The 21,751-nt window shown below is 35.5% G+C and overlaps 1 protein-coding gene and 1 pseudogene across 1 annotated transcript; one reads left to right on the top strand and one right to left on the bottom strand.

Annotated features, from left to right (window-relative positions):
* Window positions 1–3,306: 3,306 nt before the first annotated feature.
* VHA-A1 (vacuolar proton ATPase A1) lies at window positions 3,307–20,814 on the bottom strand. The gene is made up of 19 exons (XM_088092330.1): window positions 20,766–20,814; window positions 20,374–20,651; window positions 19,639–19,683; window positions 19,138–19,260; window positions 18,817–18,924; window positions 18,374–18,487; window positions 18,079–18,252; window positions 17,770–17,907; window positions 17,289–17,396; window positions 17,031–17,138; window positions 16,798–16,946; window positions 8,798–8,951; window positions 7,858–8,018; window positions 5,964–6,170; window positions 5,692–5,875; window positions 5,517–5,600; window positions 4,956–5,149; window positions 4,806–4,865; window positions 3,307–4,118 (listed from the first exon to the last, which is right to left on the bottom strand). The coding sequence occupies exons 2-19, from the start codon at window positions 20,515–20,517 to the stop codon at window positions 3,914–3,916; spliced, it is 2,460 nt and encodes an 819-aa protein (XP_087948456.1). The 5' UTR covers window positions 20,518–20,651; window positions 20,766–20,814; the 3' UTR covers window positions 3,307–3,913.
* Window positions 11,678–12,654, top strand: LOC148196799 (uncharacterized; annotated as a pseudogene).
* Window positions 20,815–21,751: the final 937 nt, after the last annotated feature.

The raw sequence follows: 21,751 nt of genomic DNA, 5'->3' as shown, positions 1-21,751 counted from the left end.
GAATTTCATGGACTGACCCAATTAAATACCACTTATCCAATCTGGACTCATGGCCCAAATAGAACTTTAGGTATTTTTGTTATTTTTTTAGATCAAATATAAGGTTAATAATGTTTTTAGTTCAAAGAGAAATTGGATTTCAATCGGATTATGACCAAATTATATTTGACATTTTAAAGAAATTATATATCTAATAGTGGTAATAGTGAAAACACATGTGTTACACATGTTTGTGTTCACTTTTTTTTATAATAAAAAATAATAAAATTATAATTATAAAAATAAATATAAATAACTTTTACAATTTAATTATAGATGATTTTTATTTATTTTATGAATAATATTAGATGTTTATTTATTTATTTAATTTTAAAAAGTAGTTAAATTATAAAAAAAAAGATTAAATTTAAAAAATCAGTTAAATTTAAATAAAATGGTACGGTGCTTGCAAGTTTCAACTTTTTTATTGCACTTCCAAGTTCATTTATATTTGTCCTTCAGTAAAAACATATATAAAATAATAAAAATTAGGTATAGTGCTTGCTTACCAAAATGTATATATTGTGCTCTTTATATGCATCTACAAGTCTTAAAGCCTTTTGCTTCTTTTCTGGTCTTCTCTAGTTGTTGTCTAATGTAGTGGTGTGCTTTCAGCAATAGCTAAACCTCTTGTTGTTTTTCTTGTTCAATTTCATTTTATTTTTCATTTTATCTACTTCATCTTTTAGGTATAAGTTAGGTTTGAAATTTATACTTTTTTTTTTAGTTTAAGTAATCATTAAATTTTAAAATTTGAGAATTTCGAAATTTAATTTAAGATCTGGTCAGATTTCAAAATTAAGTTTAAAAACTTAAACATATTTTAACGTATGAAATTCTATTATTCAATTTTTTATTATTAAAATTCAAAATCAGGTTATATTGGTTTAAATTTGGTTTTAAATTAATATTTAATAAATATCTTAATTAGTATAATTTTCTTTTAAATATTAATATGAATTAAAAAAATAAATTTTATTTTATTTTAATTTAACAAAAAATTAAATAAAATTTATTTAATAATTTAATTAGTTTAATTTAATATTTTAATATTTTAACATAATTTATTAAAACAAAACAAGTAAAACACATTTCAAAAAAATAAATAAATAAAAGAATATAAAAATAAATAAATAAAACAATCAAAAAATTTTTTAAAAATCAATACAGAATTTTGATATATGTAGAAAGTGTTCATCATATTTAAAAATTCGGAAGAAATGAATATTAAATTTTGAAATTTAGGAGAAATATTTACCAGATTTGAAAATATGAGAGAAATGTTTATCAAAATGTAAAATCTGAAAGATATCTTCACTGAATTTTGAAATTCAGTGAGTTTTTACGTTGTATGTCAAAATTTGGTTAGTTTCTAAATTGCATTTCAAAATACGATAAGTTCTTAAACTAGATTTAAAATTTAATAAGTTCCTAAACTAAATTTCGAAATCCCATTAAGATGCATGGAAAATTGCTTTGCAAGAGTTTAAATGAAGGTCAATTTAATATATTCTTTCAATGAATTGAATCATTATAAAAATGTCATCAAATTTGATTTAACTTTAAAGTGATCATGTAATTATGAAAATGACATTTTAAATGAAAATTTTGTTGGAAATTAAATAAAACAGGATTTAATTTACCTTAGAGATAATAAAATACTCATACACTCTTTTGAAAAATGCTCATAGTCGTAATAAAAATAAAAAATATATTTAATTTTAAGTTAAAAAATAGAAAATGGTAAAGTTTAAAATAAACTATAATCTAGTTTAATTTTTAATTTAAAAATAACAACAATAATTCATATTTGAAAAAAAAAAGTAAAATGTTGAAAAAAAAACGATCTTACTGTCAATGACGATATGTAAAATTAATTTGTAATAGATAAGAGAGAATATAATAATATATTTTTATAATAAAAAAAAAAACAACAATTTGACTCTCCGTGTAAAGCTATTTTTTTAACGAGATAAGAGAGAATATGATAGATATTTTTATAAGCTACAACTTTATATAGATAGTTGCGAATATAATAAATGAGTTAGGAGTGAAAAGAATCAATTCTCATTTTCGATAAAGCAAACACTTAAAATGCTATCATACTGACCAACGATTTAACAAACTTTCGCATCCTCCTTTTCATCATATTTTTTCTTGTTTATCGCATTAATTACATTCAACATTGATACTAATGCACTTTGTGATCTTGAGTATATATTTAAACGAATTTCATTATACAAGTTTTTTTAGAGGAAAAAATTATAAAAAAAACAATTCTTTATAAGTCAACTAAAATTTGTTTCTTATAAATTGAAATTGTACTGCATACAAATTAAAAAAAAAATAATATATATATAAAATATAAACGAGCGTTCATATATTAACTTATGCATGAGTTAATTTAGTTTATAGAGATAGATTAATTTAAATGTTTTTATTTTTGGGTTAAATATGTTTTTAGTCCCTAAACTATTGGCCGTTTCTGGTTTTCGTCCCTCTTTCAAAGTAAGGTACAATTTGGTCCTCATTCTTTTCGAAAACGTTCGTTTTAGTTCTCGAAAACTAACACGGTTTAAAAATTTGGTCCTCATTTAGCAACAAAATGAAGACTAAAACCAAAATTCCGAGGACTAAAACGAACGTTTCGAAAAGAATGAGGACCAAATTGTACCTTACTTTGAAAGAGGGACAAAAACCAGAAACGGCCAATAGTTTAAGGACTAAAAACATATTTAACCCTTTATTTTTCAATCGTTTTTAATAATCCAATCAATTTTATCAAGATCAAACTTTGCACAAGGCATACAGAAATTGAAAAAACAATTACAATATACTCCATAATCCAATCTCGCCATAGTATTTTTTTATCAATGTGAATAAAGCATTAAAAAAACATAAAATAGCACGATACAAAAGAGCATGTTCATAACTTTCTGCAATCCATAAAAAAGCTTCCCATTACTTTGAAATATTCTCCTCAATCCATTCACTGGAAGCGCGTCCATTTCCTTGCGTCCATTTCCTTGTAATATGTTGGTTGTGTTGTGTCATCTATCTCAGAGAAGTCACTTTAAAACATTCATGCCATTGAAAAACGACGCTTTAAAAACACATGTGTAGAAATTAAACGTAAAAATAAGAATTTATTGGACCATTATAAGTTATAAATAAACTCATAATATAAATCCTTAAAAGATAAGAAATTATTGAATAACACTAAAATTTAATTAAACAATTAAACAAATATATAAGTATTTATTCAACTTTGACAGACAGTGGAAGTGACATTTCAAATTGTAAGTTGCCAAAATTGGCATTATACAAGCTCATCCAGATGGCATTATTCAACTTCAGATTTCCATATATTTGATCAATCATTACAAAAGAAGATTGGGGTTCTATAACTTCATCTATCAACATAAAAAAAATTCAGAAAAATTGGTTATTTCCCTGCAAATCCTGACCTACATCATGTATATATATGTATGTAACCCCAAACAACCAAAATCCAGTAGCTACACTCTGATGGATTCCAACCCCTCTTTACAAAAAATTACTCTAAACAGTGTCTTCCCTTGCCCTTGGCTCCTCTGTTTCCTATTCTAAGCAAAAGAAAAATAATACAAAACTATAAAGCAGGTATTCTGTTAGAGATACTTTCCATGACCATCGGCACTGAGATCTTCTTACAACCCCATAGCCACAGGAAATGAGCAGGAATATTTTGTTGTCAGGTCAATATCAAGCAGGAATATTACCAAGAAAACCTAACAACCATAGCCACTAAATTACAAATTCTCATTTTGTGCTTCCTTCACTTGTGTAAATATCCCTTGCATATATTTGCCATGAATCAGCATATATAAATGGATCAATCATCTTCCTCCGTTAAGGAAGCAAATGAAAAAGGTCTGAACTTATAGCCATCGCCATGGTAGAATTTATTTTGGAATTCTACCCAGTGAAGCCGCAGCGCATGAAGAAAAGCACTAAGACTCTCCATCATTAGTAGTATAAAGGCAGTTGCAAAGGAGAAAACGGTGAGCCCCACCAACCGAATGATAAGATTGTCATATCTGTATTAAATATATCCAGGAATGACATTTATTAAAGAATAAGATTATATATACACACAACAATGGAATGAAAAAACATTACAGACAGACAATTCCGAAAGCTAAAATATTGAAATTATAAACCAAGTAGAGAGATAGATAATTCTAAAAGCTAAAATATTGAAATTATAACCCAAACACAGGTTTTCCATGAGGCTTCGAATATAACCAAATTTGCAGTATATATAATATATTAATTGTAGAACCAATATTTATTATTACAAAAAATTGATCGGCCTTAATTTTTATGATGGATACATTAATAAAACAAAACACAAACACATTATCTTTTTAAAAATTAATGTACCTCAAAAATATCTTTTAGACTTATCCCATGAAGAGATAAAAAACTGTTTCTAACTAAAATCAAGGCAAAATTTTGATTCACTTTAGTCCCTAAAATCAAAGCATCCATCTCATTGTGATCTTTTGCTTATTTGTGATATCGTGGTCACTATCTCAAAAAAAAAAAAAAGAGGGGAAAAAACCAAACAGTTTTTTAGGGGCTAAAAATGAATAGTTGTGGACTAAATACATTTTCACCCACAAGCGGGTTTATTTATTAAACATTTCAGTAATGCTAAACAATACAGAAAAATCTTAATAGCAATGTTGAAAGTAATATAACACGTTATTAGTCAAACTTACCCCCAAGCTAAAAGCAGGACTTTCTCATAGAAAACAGTAGAAAGTTCAGAGTGAGCCAAACTGTACAATTGGAAATTAAAATTAGACAAGGAACAACAAGCCATAATATAGGAATACATGGAGATGAAGGAAAATGGTGACTGTGCAAACCTTAATGCCCAAAGACGAAGATATGATGCTGTATTAGAAACAGAACCTAGAACAAATTCAATGGAATGGATCATTTGGTGAACAAAGACTTCACTGAAATTGAATTCTTCATGATGTTGTCTGGCAGAATCAGGCTCAGCCTCAAGATCCACCTCAGAAGTGTTCAGTAAGCCATAACTACGACCTTGAAATCTCTATACAATGCCAGAAAGACAAAAGATTAATAATCTTGACAAACTCCTCAGCATCAACTCCTTAATTACTAACTGCAATGAAAGTGTGGAACAAAGACAAACTATATGCAGAAAAGCTGTCAGCACAGCTGACAGGAGTGATAAGTAATTTATTACTTAAACATATTGATTCAAAAGAAAATCAATCTTATAATGCTTGTCAAGGAGAATCAATTTTCAGCAACTTTATACAGAAATTCGCTGCCAAAAGGGGGAAACTCAAGCCAAGCACATGTAAATATCGATCAACACAATAAAGTAATCTTGCTGAATATAATTACAAACTTTCAAGCAAGAAAACCATACACAAAACAGGTAGATGTGGCACCTCAGTATGAAGCTTCTTTAATATAAAAGGTTTTGGAAAGAGCATCCATGGAACTGCAATTACAGCCAAAAGCAATAACACAATCTGCACAACAAAGCACTAATTTAGAATGATGAAAAAAAGCAAGAAACACCAAACTATTATTCAACAATGAATAGAAGAACGAGAATCATACTTGAAGTGGTCTTTGGCCCCAGAACAACTGATTCTCGCCAAGATTGTCCGTCGGGCTTAAAAACATGTATATCATTACATGATAAAGGTCTGCTTGAGAGCCAGTACACCACTTAACAACAATGAGAAGGGAAAGATACCCAAATAGACAGTTAAGGAAAATCATCTGTGGCACAAACTGGTACCTGGTAATAACATAAAGAGCAAATTAAATCAACTACCAAAAGAATGGCACAATAATATCAGCACAGGCCAAGCAGAATAGTGAGACACCTTATATCCAATGAGCTTCCAAAGAACCGTGCATTAAAATAACTTAATATAATTCCTAAGTTCATATGTGCGACACCAAACAAAATGGACATCTTCATCTTCAAAGAATTCAGGAAAGGCAATTCTGAACGACTTCCACGCCAGCTGGGATCCACACCAAATGGGTATGGATCTTGGTATTTGACTAAACCAATAGTATGTGCATCCCTGATAAAAGGTGAGGAATGTTGAAACATTAGACAGCACCAAGGTTAAAACCTGGATGCGTACAAAAAACAAGAAATTGCAGAATAGGTTTCAAAATGTAAATTCACATCCAATACATTTATAATTAGAACAACTTGAAGGAGGAAAAGGATATAAAACAAATAAAGTAAATGAAAGTAGTGCAACTGTGCAGGAGATTCCAACCAAACTATTCCCAATGACATATATATGAAGATAAAAAACTGAGTGAAAAGTGAATCATTACTCAATAGTCCTGGATTATGTCAATGGTTGCATAGTAAATCTTCTGGTCGTTAAAACAGTAAACTCACATAGGATAGCAGGACATTTAAAGCCATTTGTAACTTATATTCTCTTCTTAAATACGACACCTAGCAGCTTTATACCTGTTATTCTCTTTTTCATCTGGATACGAACGTATACACAGAAGTGTAGCTGATTATAGGAAAAATAAGCTAGGACTAAAAACTACCTCGGTCCTTTATATAAAACACAAATACCTAATTCATCAAGATTAATAAAGCTGTTAAATTGGTTAATTTTAATTAATAATGCCATAAGTTTTAACTTTATTCCTAAAATATCCATGGAATTAATGGTTTAATAGGTAGTTATATTTGATGACACCACTCAATTTAAGGGTAATTTCTTCAACCAATGAGTATTTATGCCTCATATTGTTAATAGCCCAATAATAAATGCATCTACTACTGTTATGGAAATGAGTAGACATCACATTAATAAACATGTATAAAGGAACTTAGTAGTTAATACATTTGAAAATGATCTTGTGTTTCTCAGAGTGTGTGTGTGTGGGGGGGGGGGGGGGGGGGGGGAAGGGGAATTGAGTGTTTTTGGATACTTTTCTTAGTTTAACAGGTGACATATAAAGGACAGTACTCCTTAACAGATACATGAAACACAGACAGACAAATATATATATATATATATATATATATATATATATATATATATTTATGTATATATGTATGTATGTATATATGTATGTATGTATGTATGTATATATGTATGTATGTATGTATATATGTATGTATGTATATATGTATGTATGTATATATGTATGTATGTATATATATGCACAATCTTTAATAAAAACCAACATGATATATAGCAGTCAAGAAAACTATTCTAGAACTATTGCAAAAAGAGATCTATCCTAGAACTATTCTAAAAATGGTGTGGAAAACATTGAAAAAGTGGCAGGAAAAAATTAAGTGGCAGCAAAAGTAGTCAGGAGAAAATCATGCAAAGGAGCAGGAAAAATGAGAGGGGCGAAAATCTGTGAAATTGGGAGCGGGAATGGGCAAGAAAATGGACGAACCCTCAATCATGTAAATTTGTGTGTCTGTATGCATGTATGTATGTGTGTAATGTGAGAGGAGCGAATCTCAATGATATAATTCAAATAATATTGATAATTTTTGTATGAAGATTTACTCTTCACACCTCAATCGCTCTCTTACTACAAATGTCCCCATGTAAATAGATAGATAAACAACTCTGGGAAACTATTGAAAAATGTTGATTGTACAAGCCAAGTAAAATAGTTACATATCCAATCAATTAGTAAGGCATGGTATACCAGATATTAAGACAAAAAAATAATTAACTAATACGAAATCATCTCAGAGACAAATAGAACAACCTGCAAGAACTATCGCGGCATTTGTATGCAGATGCACCAAATATGTGGAAAGGGACAGAGAAGAATTCATTGTAGATTAAGCCACAATAGATTGAAAATAGAGCCATTAGAAGAATCACATAGCGCCCACCAAACAGCATCTCCATAAAGCTTCCAAGTTTCTGGCAGAAATTAAAAAATAAAAATAAAACTTGTGAGCGTGAATTGCAACCAACAGCAGAATAAAAGTAAACAATAGAGTAATGATAGAAAGTCATTTCAATATAACATTTCAATTTTCAATATATTTGGGGGAAAAGAAGCAATGCTGGCATCCAAGAAACAAAATCCACCATAAAGCTAATTCATTCTGATGGAAAATGGTATTCACACTGGAATTACAGGGAAATAATAGAGCAGAGCTCTGTTTTCAGCAACAGAAGCAAGAAGAATAACAGATAGAAATGAAAAATATAGAGTTAAATTCAGAAGCAGTAACGCTATTATGCCCCTACACCAAACCCTCCCAGAATGCATTCCCTCCCTTGTATTCCCTCTATTCCCAGTGCTTTCCACACTTCTTTTATCATTAATTTACTGCCATCTGTCCACTCTACCCGGCTCCTCTAATAAACTCCACCTCAGTTCCCATCTTGCCCTTATAATTTACTATCTCTTTATTTGGTATACGCAAACTGGAAGCCCAGCAATGGGAATTTGAATGCTCGGCAGCTAATAAAAAGCTTCATTGACACCAACCCTGATGACCCTACTTAGATTTAGAAGGAAAAGGAACATTCAAATGTGACATGTCTCAACTAAATACTATGTTTCACCCAAGATGAACCACAACATATCTCACGCCAGTATGTGCATTTCGCCTGATCTTCCATCACCAACAACGTAATTTTGGGTACATTTCCAATATTATATTATTGTATTACAGTTAGAATGAAATTACCTGTGTGCTGAGCTTGTTTTCACGTGCTATAAGAACCAATGCTCCTAGCAACAGGCAAATTCCATGACCCCAGTCCCCAAACATCATAGCAAATAGGAAAGGGAATATAATAGTTGTGTAAACTGCAGGATTCGCCTCTTGGTATCTTGCAACACTGCCATGTAAAAGGGCTATTAGGAATCTAATCATTGTCGTGGGTTTATGAAATAGCTAGGAAGCTAAATAACTAGTATCGATCATGTTAAATCCCTAGAATCAATCCGGAAAACAAATTAAAACAATAAACATGTTATAGTAATATTACATGATTTAACTGCCAAGGAAGTTTTGAAAACCCTTGAACAGACATTGGATCCAGAAACAAGTTTAAAATTAAAAACAGTAAAAAAGGGTGGGAAAAAGACAATTCCTGCACCTTCCCGTCAGCAAATGTTAATTTTGTGCAGTACTGAGATCAGGTTAATACTTGAAATTTGTCCCCTTCACTCCCCACATACAAAGCTTTGCTATCCTTCTTCACTTATCTAATCACTCAAATACCCCACCCATAAGACAATTCAAATTGTGGACTCCATCAGAAGATTGGTGAAAGAAACTTAAGGTGAAACATATATTAAAAACTTACAAATAGTTTTCTTTCACGGAAAGTTTATCTTTCCAAGAAATAAGTGATACGTACCCAGGTGTTAGGGAAGTCAATGAACCCTTGATTCAAGGAGGAGGAAATAATAAAAATAGGTGGGGCAGAGTTTATAAGAGGAGAGAAAAGGGTGACGTGGCTTTGTGAGGGAAATGTGTTAGTTATGTTAGATATATTATATCTTTTATCTTTTAGTTAGTTTGTTATTATTTCTCATTTGTATTTTGGGCTTAGCCCATATTTCTTCTATTATAAATAGAGAACCCTATGTGTGTGTATTTAACACAAGGGAGATTAATCTAAATATAGTTTTTCACTATATTCAACATGGTATCAGAGCAGGTTCTCTGATCTTCTTCTGGTGTCTCTGCTGTCTGCCGGCGGCTGGCCGCCATGGCCGCCGGCAGCCCCTAAAATTTCAGTGGGCAACCCTTCTCTCTTTCTTTTTCTCTTAAATCTGTGCCACAGTCAGCACCGTGCAGTCAGATCTCTCCACCGTCGCCGCCGCTTCTTTCCGGCCAGTCCGTCGCCGCCTCCGGCCACCGCCGCCGCCGCCGCCGGAGTTCCAGAATCGACCGGCGACCACACCATCGGAATCGTCTCGACCGGGCGACCACCGTGGTATGAAGATCGCGGCGAACGGACCTCTCACGCGCCTCCACGCGCCGCCGCAAGAGTCACCGCTGCCGCTGCTGCCGCCGCGCGTGCCGGCGCGTCGCCGGAGATTTCCGCCGCCGATCAGCACTGCCGTGATCGCCTCTTCGCCCTCTTTCTGGATCTGTGGTCGTTGCATAAATCGGAGTACTTTGAATTTTTAGGGTTTCTCCCTCTCCATGGCTGCCCAACTTATGATCGGAGTCGGTCTCGCCAACCAGACCATCGCCGCTGTCCCCGCGCCGTTTGTCGCTGTCCCCGCGCCGTTTGTCGCTGTCCACGCGCCGTTTCCCGCTGTCCAGGCGCCGTTTCCCGCTGTCCGCGCCGTTTGACCACTGTCCGCGCCGTTTGACCACTGTCCAGCCACTATTGATCGCTGTCCAGGTGCCGTTTCCGCTGTCCGGCGCCGTTTAGTTTGCCGCTGTTCGGCCCTGTTTGCCACTTTTCGGTGCTAGAGTTAGCCCGATGTTTGGCCCTGTTTGCCGCTGTTCAGTGCTAGAGTTAGCACTGTTTGCTGCTGTTTGGTGCTAGAGTTAGCACTGTTTGCCGTTGTTCGATGCTAGAGTTTAGCCCGATCTTCTTGTGATACACTGCTAAGTATCACCACTTGGGAGTTGTCCAGCAAAGAATTTTGGACCTCCAACATGTCTTTGGATCTTTGATGCCTTTATTTCAGCATTGTAGCTTAATATTTTGTTTTGTTTTAGTGGTTCAGCAACTGTGATCTTTCAGATTTCCACCTTCACACTAAGGGGGAGTACGTTTCCAAGACACTGCAAGTCACATAAATATGGGTGTAGTCCCTGCAGTTTTGTAGATTTCAGCTACCACTGTTGATCCCGTCACCCATCCATCATTGATGAGGATTTAGTGTAGTCCCTGCAGTTTTGTAGCTCTTAGCTTTCAGCTACCACTGTTGATCCCGTCACTCATCCATCATTGATTGGGAATCAGTCCTTGCAGTTTGTCATTGTCCACCATTGCTCTCCTTCATCCACTTTTGAAGTTGAAGTTTCACAAGCTGCTGTGTTTGCCTCACACTCTGAAGACAAATCATCTAGTTCAACACTGAGTTCATCTATTCCAAGCTTAGTTCATACAATTTGTATGCTCCAGCTTGAGGGGGAGTGTTAGATATATTATATCTTTTATCTTTTAGTTAGTTTGTTATTATTTCTCATTTGTATTTTGGGCTTAGCCCATATTTCTTCTATTATAAATAGAGAACCCTATGTGTGTGTATTTAACACAAGGGAGATTAATCTAAATATAGTTTTTCACTATATTCAACAAGTTAGAAGAGAGAGAAAAAGAGTATGGGTTGTTATATATTCTGAGGTGTAGGATGTGAGAGGGGACACGTTTTGTTTTTGGTGGAGTGGGAGGAGAAGAATCTAGATCTTCTCAGGAGCTTGGCGCTGGGCAAAGGGTCCTGGAACCTTCTGAGTTTTCTGTTTTATCATAATAGTGAATTTTCACCATTCCACTTTTCACACTTCATATTTTCGATTGTTCCATTTATTCGTAAACTCTGATTTCTATTAATTGGTCCGACTTGCCGGAACAATATTTCTTGATTGGAAACCATGCCACCAAGAAAGAACAATGTTCAAGGAGAACCAGCAGTTGAGGAGAATGAGGCGGAGCTTGTAGTGGGTGAGGTCGCTAAACTCAAAGCGGTGGTCGAGGAGCTTGTGGTGCAATCATTGCAGAGCCAAACCAACTTAGAGAAGTTGCGTAAGGATTCAGCAGAACAGATCGTAACCCTACGTAGAGAAGCCGCTGAGAACCAATCAAAGCTCCTTAACTTAATGTCGAAGTTCACCAATGTTAATGAGGGGGAAAACAAAGAGTTGGGGTCAGGATTGGTGAATACGCAGAGAACGAAAAGTATGAGACAACTTGAGGGGGACAATTTGACCAATCGATGAAGAAAATAGAATTACCACCGTTCTATGGAGAAGACCCAGCGGGGTGGATTGCAAGAGCTGAAGTTTATTTTAACGTACAGGAGACACGAGAGGCAGTCTGGGTGAATCTCGCTCAACTTTGTATGGAAGGGAGCACGATTCATTTTTTCCACGCTCTATTGAATGAATATGATGAGTTAACTTGGGAAGAATTGAAATGAGAGATGTTGGAGCGATACGGAGGCAGGGGAGAAGGGAGTATTTATGATCAATTGACTGCCATTAAACAAATAGGAAGTATCGAAGAATATATTACAAGTTTTGAATGTCTCATTGCCCAGGTGCCACGAATGCCCGATGAACAATATTTTTAGTATTTTACGCAAGGGATGAAGTATGAAATACGTGCGAGAATACGAAGCTTGCACGTGCCACATCCTTTGTCCAGGGGGCACATGATGAATGTAGCTCGCGCCATCGATGTGGAGATATCAGGGAGAAATAAAGTATGGCAGGGAAGGGAAGAGTCACGAGGGGACAGATCTCAAGTAGAGTACCGACCCATTTCGACTGTGGTGGGAAAAACTGGTCCAAAACAAAATGGGGGAAGTTGGGGAGGAAATGGGCCTGGCCCAAGTGTTCAGAAGGATTGAGGTGCGAAGAGTAAAGGGGGGTCACGTGATAGAGGAGCAAATCATCTTTCCTGTCAAGAACTTCTTGACCAAAAACAAAGGGGCTTGTGTTTCAAATGCGGTGGGATGTACGGTCCCCTTCATCAATGTCCTATTAAGCAACTGAGGGTGGTCATGGTGAATGAGGAAATCCAAGTCGAATGCGAAGGTGATGAAGAGGAAAATGAGGAGAGGGATGACGAAGATGAGGTGGTGGCAGAATGCACAACGTTAAATCTTTGCTCCCTCACGAGAGACCGAAATGATCAACCGAGGACTATGAAGCTACGTGGGCTGATTGGGGAGATTCCGATGTTGTTCTTGGTCGATAGCGGAGCCACACACAATTTTATTTCGCGAAAGCTTGTTGAAGCTTTGGGTTGGCAGTGGGAAAGAACCAAACAAATGAAGATTTTGATGGGAGATGGACACAAATCCGAGACTCAAGGGATTTGTCGAGGTATCAAAGTAAGCATTGATGATGGTAAGTTTGAAATTGATGCTTTTCTCTTCGATTTGGAGGACATGGACGTGATATTGGGGATGTCGTGGTTAACGACGTTGGGAGAGACCACTGTGGATTGGAAAAAATAGCGGATGAAGATCCAAACCCAGCAAGGCGAGAAACTGCTAAGAGGGGTCCCTCATGGGGATTCATTATTAATTTCAGTGTGTGGGGTGTTGGAGGAAAGAGAGAAGATGGAAGTTGCAGAGTTGGGTCCAGAGCAACAGTGTGTCTTAAACCACTTGCCGCAGCATTTCAGAGATGTGTTTGAAGAGCCTAAGGGGCTACCTCCTATCCGTGTAAAGGAACACAAAATTCATCACAAACCAGGACAAGAACCCATTAACGTGAGGCCTTACAGATATGCGTATCATCAGAAGAATGAAATTGAGAGACAAGTGCAAGAGTTAATTGAAGTGGGTCATATCAGGCACAGCCAGAGTGCTTATTCTAGCCCAGTCATTTTGGTGAAGAAAAAAAATAACAAATGGCGCATGTGTGTTGATTATAGAGCTTTGAACAAGGCCACTATTCCAGATAAATTTCCAATCCCAGTTATTGAGGAGTTATTGGATGAGCTGCATGGGGCCAAATATTTCTCTAAGTTGGACCTCCGTTTAGGATAACATCAAGTCAGAATGAGGGAGGAAGACATTCCAAAGACAACATTCCGAACCCATGAAGGTCACTATGAATACCTCGTGATGCCCTTTGGACTTATGAACGCGTCGTCGACATTCCAAGCTCTCATGAATGAAGTTTTTCGGACGCTGTTGAGACGAGGGGTATTAGTGTGTTTTGATGACATACTCGCAGTTGGGAAGAGCATATGCAATTGCTTGAGAAGGTGTTGAGAGATCACCAATTATTTGCAAACAAGGAAAAATGTTTGTTTGGCCATGAGAAGGTGGAGTATTTGGGGCATATCATTTCCATACAGGGAGTTGCGGTGGACCCAGCGAAGGTTAGTAGTGTGTTAGAGTGGCCAATTCCCAAGAACGTGAAGGGAGTTCGTGGATTTTGGGGTCTCACAGGCTAAAATCGTAAGTTCATAAAAGATTATGGTAAGATAGCTAAACCACTAATAGAGCTTACTAGAAAGGATGGATTTGGGTGGAATGAACGAGCTCAAGAAGCATTTGATGAGCTCAAACGAAGGGTCACTTCAGCACCAGTGTTGAGGCTCCTTAATTTTGAAGAAGAGTTCGTCCGGGAATGTGATGTCTCGGGGACAGGGATTGGAGCGATCCTAATGCAGGGAAAAAGACCTATGGCGTACTATAGCAAGGCCTTGAGTTCACGCAACTTGACTAAGTCAGCCTACGAAAGAGAGTTGATGGCAGTGGCATTGGCTATCCAACATTGGAAGCCTTATCTTTTGGGTCGCAAATTTACTGTTTTTTCATACCAGAAGAGTCTTAAGCAATTAATGCAGCAAAGGATAACAACAGGAGGACAACAAAACTGGTTGGCTAGACTATTAGGCTATAATTTTGAGATTGTTTATAAGCCTGGCAAAGAAAATCAAGGGGCGGCAGATGCTCTATCCCGAAGTAGAGATGAAGGAGAAATGAAGAGCATGGTGTCTTTTCCAGTTTGGTTAGATTGGCAAGACCTTAATGCACCGGTAGATGTTAATGATAAATTGAAGAAGTTAATAGAAGAAATGAAGGTTGGACAAGTTTATGTGGGATATGAATATAAACAAGGTGTTTTATATTATAAGGACCGCTTAGTGGTACCGGAGAAATCTGTGTGGGTCAATAGGTTATTGGAAGAAGCTCACTCTACTTCGCAAGGGGGTCATTCAGGGTTCTACCGAACCTATAGAAGAATTGCAGCCAATGTGTATTGGAAAGGAATGAAGAAAGATGTCCAACAATTTGTCCAAGGATGTGATACCTGTCAGAGGCAGAAATACATAACAGCAGCCCCTAATGGTTTATTACAGCCTTTACCGATTCCGGAAAGAGTTTGGGAGGATATCAGTATGGACTTCATTACTAGATTGCCCCGGTCTAAAGGATTTGAAGCATAGTAGTGGATCATTTAACAAAATACTGCCATTTTGTTCCCCTTAAACATCCTTATACGGCAAAGTCCTTAGCTGAGATTTTTGTAAAAGAAGTAATAAGGCTGCATGGAGTACCAAATTCGGTGGTGAGTGATAGGGATCCTATATTCATGAGCTTGTTTTGGAGGGAGCTCTTTAAGATGCAAGGAACAAAGTTGAAAATGAGCACGGCATATCATCCGCAATCGGATGAACAGACTGAGGTAACTAATCGATGTCTAGAGACCTACCTCATGTTTTATTACTGATCAACGCAAAACATGGGTGATTTGGATGCCGTGGGCAGAGTTGTGGTTTAATACCACTTATCACAGCTCCACGCAAATGACTCCTTTTGAAGCGGTGTATGGAAGATCTCCTCCTAAGATTGTACAGGTGGTTCAAGGAGAGGTGAGGGTAGCAGCTGTTCAAAAGGATCTTCTGGAGAGGGATGAAGCATTAAGACAGTTGAAGTCTCATTTATTGCGTGCCCAAGACAGAATGATGATTCAGGCTAATAAGCATCGAAGGGAAAGACATTTTTCTGTGGGAGATCTTGTGTTTTTGAAGTTGAAACAGAATAGACAGCAGTCGGTCATAAGCAGAATTAATCATAAATTAAGTGCTAAATACTATGGACCATTTGAAGTAGAGGAGAAAGTAGGAGAGGTGGCATATCGTCTGAAATTACCACCTACTTCAAAGATCCATCATGTTTTTCATGTATCGTTGCTGAAGAAGGCGGTGGGCAAGTATAAGGTTGTGGATGCTCTCCCTACATGGTTAGATGATGCAGAGCCGAAGTATTAGTTCCTATGGCCATATTAGCCACTACGAACTACACCAAAAGAGGGGAAACTAAGAAACAAGAACTGGTTCAATGGAGGGAACATAATGTAGACGAAGCAACTTGGGAAGATGAAGTAAATATTAGAAGTCAATTTCCTGAGTTTAGCCTTGAGGACAAGGCTTTAATTCATGAAGAAGGCATTGATACGTACCCAGGTGTTAGGGAAGTCAATGAACCCTTGATTCAAGGAGGAGGAAATAATAAAAATAGGTAGGGCAGAGTTTATAAGAGGAGAGAAAAGGGTGACGTGGCTTTGTGAGGGAAATGTGTTAGTTAGAAGAGAGAGAAAAAGAGTATGGGTTGTTATATATTCTTAGGTGTAGGATGTGAGAGGGGACACGTTTTGTTTTCGATGGAGTGGGAGGAGAAGAATTATTACGATTCTTCTCAGGAGCTTGGCTCTGGACAGAGGGTCCTGGAACCTTCTGAGTTTTCTGTTTTATCATAATAGTGAATTTTCACTATTCCACTTTTCACACTTCATATTTTTGATTGTTCCATTTATTCGTAAACTCTGATTTCTATTAATAAACTCAACATGTTAGAGGTAGAACATATACCTATCAGACAGAGGTATGGCATATAATGCAAATTTCTAACTTCAGAAAAGACAATGCATATAAACCTCTCCAAAAATTACTACAAGATATTCAATAATTCATGTGGCAGCTACTAAAGAAACTATACAAGGTCAATATTAATAGTAACTACGCTCACCCGTATGCATCAACAATTTCTTGATATGGATTTGTGAAAGTGTTGGTCCGAAAGTATGTAGGTGGTGATTCCACTGCCTCTAGTGGATGGAAGATTATGCCAACTTGAGAATTGCTATCAAAAGTTGCACGTTGCAGTGCCTCCTGCATCTGGAAAATCATTAAATGCAAGCTCTTTATTAGAAAATGAATACTGATGATTTTTCAATTATTAAAATTTTTGGGAAGAAATACCTGTGTTTTGGCAAGCAGAGGGCACCAGCCCTCTCCCACAAGACATTTTTTTGTAACATCGAAGTTTAACATGTTCAGTGTATCGTACACAGCCTTCTCTCTTCTTACCTAGGACAAATTGATAAGGATGAGATCTATTGGTACAAAATATATATCTATTACACGTGCACATTAATCAGATATTAGGAATGGTTTGTAGTAGAAACTTAGATAAAATAAAGATCTTATTGAATAAGACATAAAGAAGCAAACTCTTACCATGTTCATCCATTTCCCTAGATGGTCTGCAACAGAAGCTAGAGCCTTGTTCCGGTGCCTAATCCCGGCTTCCAAAGTTGCCTCTAAGTCTGTAAGACGGGATGAAACCTGTACCAAAAAATAAACGTTTCCACTATAAGCATCATATTTGCAACTATTTGTATGTGTAGTTAGTTAAGGTGAAACATACAACAGGAATATTAAGTACAAGGTACAGTTGAATTCGATTGAGTATCCAAACTACACTTACCACATTCATACCATGAATGGTACTGCTAAAAAAGAAACTCAAAAAACTGATGGCATATAATTAGGTATAGGTGCTGCTAATTGAAAAAGAGTCTGTATTACAAGAGCAATATATGGAGTTCAAAAGTATTAGTTTAAATCACAGACAAATACGCTCGAACCACATTTCATAATGAAAAAACACTAATTTAAGAGACCAAAAATAACATATTCCTAGCTGAAGCACACTCACCTCTCTAGTTATTTGCCTCTGCTTGCTAATATCTTCAGGAACAGGATAACAATTTGCACCGAATGCCTCACAAATTTTCAGAATCTTTGTTCTTGCCTGTTCCCCAGAGAAAAACACGACAAACACTGTTTTTTCAATCTGAAAAGGAAAACCACAGAAGTCAGAGTTATTATGCATAGAAAATGGGAATACAAGCCAACTAGGATCAGGAACTCAAAATGACAAATACAGATTGAAAGAGGAGGGGGGAAGAAGGAAACAAAGAGCTCAATTATCAATCTTCTTAGAGGTAAAAAGAAGGAAGAAAACCATCTCAGTTGAAGCAGGATCCATGATTTGTTCATCAGCTGGTTCCTGGTTGAATAGCATATTGCCTCTTGTAGCACGAAATAACATTCTTTCAAACCTAAGAACCTTGGATTTACAGATTATCCCACTGATAAATCTTAAACCAGACGAATTTGATGACTGAGGCCTCCTTTCCTGTAATAAACAATTTAGAATAGTGCACTTGCAGAATGAAATAATATTTGAAAATTAGTGACAGTATCTGTCATAATCATGCTAAAAGATATGAAGGATGATAAAGGATACAACAAAAAACCTGTTCAAGCAAAGATGCTGTCTCTACATAGGCATCATTTGAAAATACATTCTCTTGTAGTTCTCTTTCATCTGAAAGTGCAAGGTTATGACTTGAAACAAGAAAGCCACATGCCTGAAATTTACCCAAAAACTTATATCTTGAATACATGACAAAAGGCATTGCGAAGATATTTTACTCATTAAAAGAACATGGTGAATTCATGAATTAAAAATAAATACAATACTGGAATTGGATGGAATACATTATAAAGAAAGCAGATAAAATAATATAAAAAAAGTGTATAACTAATGTTAAATTATGATAATCATAATCATTATTTGCTAACTCAACTTCAACAGGAAGCTTAATGTAACCAAAATAACAGGAAGCAAAAACATCTTCAGTACTTAAAGATAACCTGGAATATGCTCACCACAAAATATACCCAGGGAAAAACATACCTTTTGTAATACAATCTTGAATTCCAAGAGTTCATTATATGATTGCCGGAGTTTATCACTATTAGAGTTCATTTCAATCAGCTCATGTTCATGTTCAGCAAGTTGTATCTGGAATAAAAATAAAGCAAACAAAAAGTATATTGTCAGATTTAAGAATGAAAATCTTTGATCACACTCGCAAAACCGCAAAGTGATTACCACTAAATTATGTTAGAGCATCGTGTTACTATTGACAGCATGGCACAATGTAACCCAAGTGCTAACTCTAAGTCCGTCAGGCAGTAATCAACTGTGAGAAAAGAATAAAAAATAGAAACAGACCTCCAAATCCTCCAAGTCAATATCTGGTTGCAATGCAGTACGAGAAGAAGACAAGAGGCCAGCTTTACTGATTTGATCCTTGAAGAATCTTAGTTTTCTTGACATTTCTGCACATCGTTTGACCTGCCAAAGAGATGCAGTTAATATTAATCATTAGAAGAATCGGAAAGAGAATCTTAAAGTGAAGTTGTAATTCTCAATGTCTCAATGCGAGAGGGAGTACATTTATATAGACTCTGAGAACTGTTTCTAACAACCTAAACCTATACTAGTTGATGACTTAGCACTATATAGGACAGACATAACAGCTAGGCTAACTTGACTGAGAAAAGGCATGTCTCTCTATTATAGATACTGCTATATGATTACACAGTCACTATATAACGAACCCCTGCAGGGATTATATCTCCAACTGTAATAAGGGAGGACACAAAAACATTACCACAATCATAATTGTACCAGTAAATTAACAGGAATTCTCATTTGTGCAATGCAGATTACCTGATTAACAAATGTTCTCTGGAAGGGACTTTTATCAGCATTTAACTGCAAACAAGAAAACAGTATCAATAGAAATGCAATGATGACAAACCACAGAAAACTTTTACTCCAGCAACATCCAATCCATAAAATTTACAAGGCCGGCCAAAATGTATTTCTACTATACAAAGAAGGAAAGAAATTAGTTTGAACTACAAATGTTTCCTATAAGACCATCAAAAGCCCAACAACTCTCAAGACGCGTAGCGACTATTGCATGTTGTGTGGACAGATCTCGACCACTTATTAAGCAACTACCGAGGAGGGCGCCCTATAACATTCTAAAACAGATGCTAATGACCTAATAAAAACAACAACAGTTCTGAAAAAAAAAAGTAATCCCGAACACAACAAGACCTGAGCAATGAAACTGGTCAACCATAAGTGAAACCAAAAACCACTACGTCCTGAATTACTAGCCGAATTCACCGTTATCATCAGCATTTGAATATACATTGAATCCCACAGTGCTGCCTTTTCATCATTCCTAGAGGTCCACACTCAGTTCAACTAACATCCAAACAAAAGAACATACTAATTCAAGCTACACCGCGACGCAGGAATGTATAAGCGCCAAAACTCCACACTCAGCTCAAATAAGACCTTGAGAAGCAATGCAAAGAAGAAAAGTGCAAAGAAAAGAGGAAATGGCAAGGAATCTCGAAAGAGCTTGGTCGGATCTGGAAGAGAACTTACGTCGCGGAATTGGAGAAGACCGAGTTCGCCTAAATAGGAGATGGCGCGGTGTGCGGACTCGGCCGGAATGATGAGCTGAATAAAGGTCATCTTCTCAGATCGCATCAGATCCATCGGCGGCAGGTTTTCGATGAACTGCTCCATTTTCTCGATGGAGAAAATGGATCTTCCTCTAGATCTGAGCCCTGTCAAGTTTCGAGAAGTGGGAGAAGAAGACACTGTTTATCTGCTTTCAGTTCCCCTCTCCAACCGCAATTAGAATCGGAAATTTTCGGTGCCTTGCAAAGTATGATAGAAAAGAAATAAAGTGGGACAAATATTTATAATAACTATATAAAATATATATATGAAGAACTATAAGTTGTCTCTCTTTTGAGTAAAAATTCCCCAACCTCGTCCGCTACGAATGCACCGGGTGACGGTGCGGTCATATATCACAATCTAATGGCATGCGCCCTGTAATTTTAGCCGTCAATGGAGTAATGTGTATCTGGTATGACTTTATTTTTTTAATTGACTTTTTTCACTTTTAGAAGTTGAAAAAAAATAATTTTTATCTTAATGAGTAAAAACACTATCTAAACACAAGTAAAATGGTTTTTTAACTATCACCTAATTATAAAATCAAATTTAACACTCATCTGAAGTTATTTACTGTGTGTGATCATGGAAAATACTTACCACTAAAATTTATATTTACTAAGGTTATATCTTACAATATTTATTTTGATGTATAGAAAAAGAAAAGTTTTCTAAATATATAAACTTTATTGTAATCCGAATTTGTAATAAATGTATATGTATTGCAACAAATGTATATGTATATATGTTAAACACACACCTTATATTTTGGATCTTGAAAGAAAAACAATATTTTGACAAAATAACTAACCGTTTTTATTTGTACAGATTATTTTAATTACTCAGATTTTCTTTAAACTTTTTTAAGTTAAAATAAAAATAATTATTTAGTTTATGTAGTTGACCAAATTTTACAAATTGGCAACTATATTTATAAATAATTAATTTTAGTCTGTATAAACACTTTTTTTTATTTTTACCTTTTATAACTTTAGATGATAAAAACTAGAAAAAGCTAAAAATATGTATTATATAGGTTAAAAAATTTGCACAATTTATTTTAGTCTATATAGACACTCTTCTTATTTTTTACTTTTTATAACTTTAGATGATAAAGACTAGAAAAAGTTTAACGTATGTACTATATGGGTTAAAAATTTTGCACAATTTTTTTTTTAAGTATCATAAAGGTTAATTTCTGCCTAACATACTGTAATAATATAATATAGTTATAAACTAAAAAAACAAATAAAAGATTGGTAGTCTTTAAAAAGAGTCTGGATTTTTTTTTAATTTA

Source organism: Vigna umbellata, chromosome 6 (assembly GCF_029865625.1).
Source record: "Vigna umbellata cultivar VRB3 chromosome 6, Vumbellata_1.0, whole genome shotgun sequence".
In the NCBI taxonomy this organism is placed as follows: domain Eukaryota; kingdom Viridiplantae; phylum Streptophyta; class Magnoliopsida; order Fabales; family Fabaceae; genus Vigna; species Vigna umbellata.
Note: the sequence above shows the minus strand (reverse complement) of the source record. Positions and strands in the feature narration are given on the sequence as shown.